This window comes from Antrostomus carolinensis, unplaced genomic scaffold (assembly GCF_000700745.2).
Source record: "Antrostomus carolinensis isolate BGI_N321 unplaced genomic scaffold, ASM70074v2 scaffold16496, whole genome shotgun sequence".
NCBI lineage: Eukaryota > Metazoa > Chordata > Aves > Caprimulgiformes > Caprimulgidae > Antrostomus > Antrostomus carolinensis.
The window spans coordinates 2,146-3,236 of record NW_010321358.1 but is presented as its reverse complement, the minus strand read 5'-3'; the positions used below and the strand labels follow the sequence as shown (position 1 = coordinate 3,236).

At 33.1% G+C, this 1,091-nt stretch overlaps 1 protein-coding gene across 1 annotated transcript in view; it reads left to right on the top strand.

Moving 5' to 3' along the window:
• The window catches only part of LOC104526455 (dysbindin-like), a gene marked incomplete at its 5' end in the record, with an annotated part of 14,116 nt that extends 13,753 nt beyond the window's left edge, over positions 1–363 (top strand). The window contains one exon of the mRNA XM_010169906.2: positions 227–363. Within this exon, the coding sequence (XP_010168208.2) occupies positions 227–363 (137 nt within the window). The remainder of the gene's footprint in view (positions 1–226) is intronic.
• Between the last annotated feature and the right edge of the window lie 728 nt (positions 364–1,091).

Sequence of the window (1,091 nt, the reverse complement as noted above, 5' to 3'; positions counted from 1 at the left end):
CATCTCACTGCAAAGGGAACCTCAGATATATCTCCCTTAACATGGCACTGCTGTCTCTCTTTCCTGTGTGATATGGGCTAAGATTTGTTTATCCTTCAGAGCCATTTATATATATATATGTAATTATTACTGTGTTAATTATGTACCTTTATGAATTCCTGTTTCTGTTCAGGTGAGTTGTCCATCTGTTGATACAATTTGATGTTCATATAAGTATTTCTTATAGCGCAGCTAGAGGCAAACTTTGAGGAAATGGAGAATCATCTATTGTGTCTTGAGGACCTATGTGAACAGTGTGAGTTGGAAAGATACAAATGTGTGCAGACTTTACAGCTGGAAAACTACAAGAAAACAAAAAGGTAAATAAAACAATTGCTAAAAATGTAAATTAGCATCAAATATAAGCCTTTAGTGATTATTTTTTCCCCCATATATAATATAACCCCTTTTATTTTCATCTTTTAAAGAAACAATAATCTTTGGCAGGCAGTTGCAAATTTGTAATGGATTAATCAAATGTCGGTCTAAATCTTGGTGATGAACAAAAAGTGTGTGTGTTTGGAATATTATCACTACATTGTTATTAAGATGAAGTCGTGCTTATTCTCTACAAGCAATTGGAGTAAGGGCTATTGTTAATAAACACTGATAAATTATTGTTTCTTTTAATCCCTTGCCCTGTTTTTTTAATTTATTTTTTTCCCATGTAGTTAGGAACTGTATTTTCCTCTATCTTCTTTTTAGTTCTGTCCTGTCCTATACTATCAGTACCTTTTGTTCTGTATGAAAGGTATTATTCTCCTACCATTCTCTTACTTGCAAAGACAGGGCATTACTACTTGGAATCAAAGTTCAATTTGTAGCGTGTGTATGAAAAGTCAGAACCTCTAACTACTGAGATTCATGTTTATCTAAAAGATGAAGTAGCAAGAGATAGATGTTAAGAGCTTAAATAAATTCAACTGTTGACGTTGTTGTTTTTGTTACTGACAGTGCCAAAAATAACCTTAGTGAAGGAGACAATAAAAGCAGTACGAAGTCCGTTATGTAAATGGGGAAATAAGGAGTTAAATTGAAGCAGTTTGTTGAAG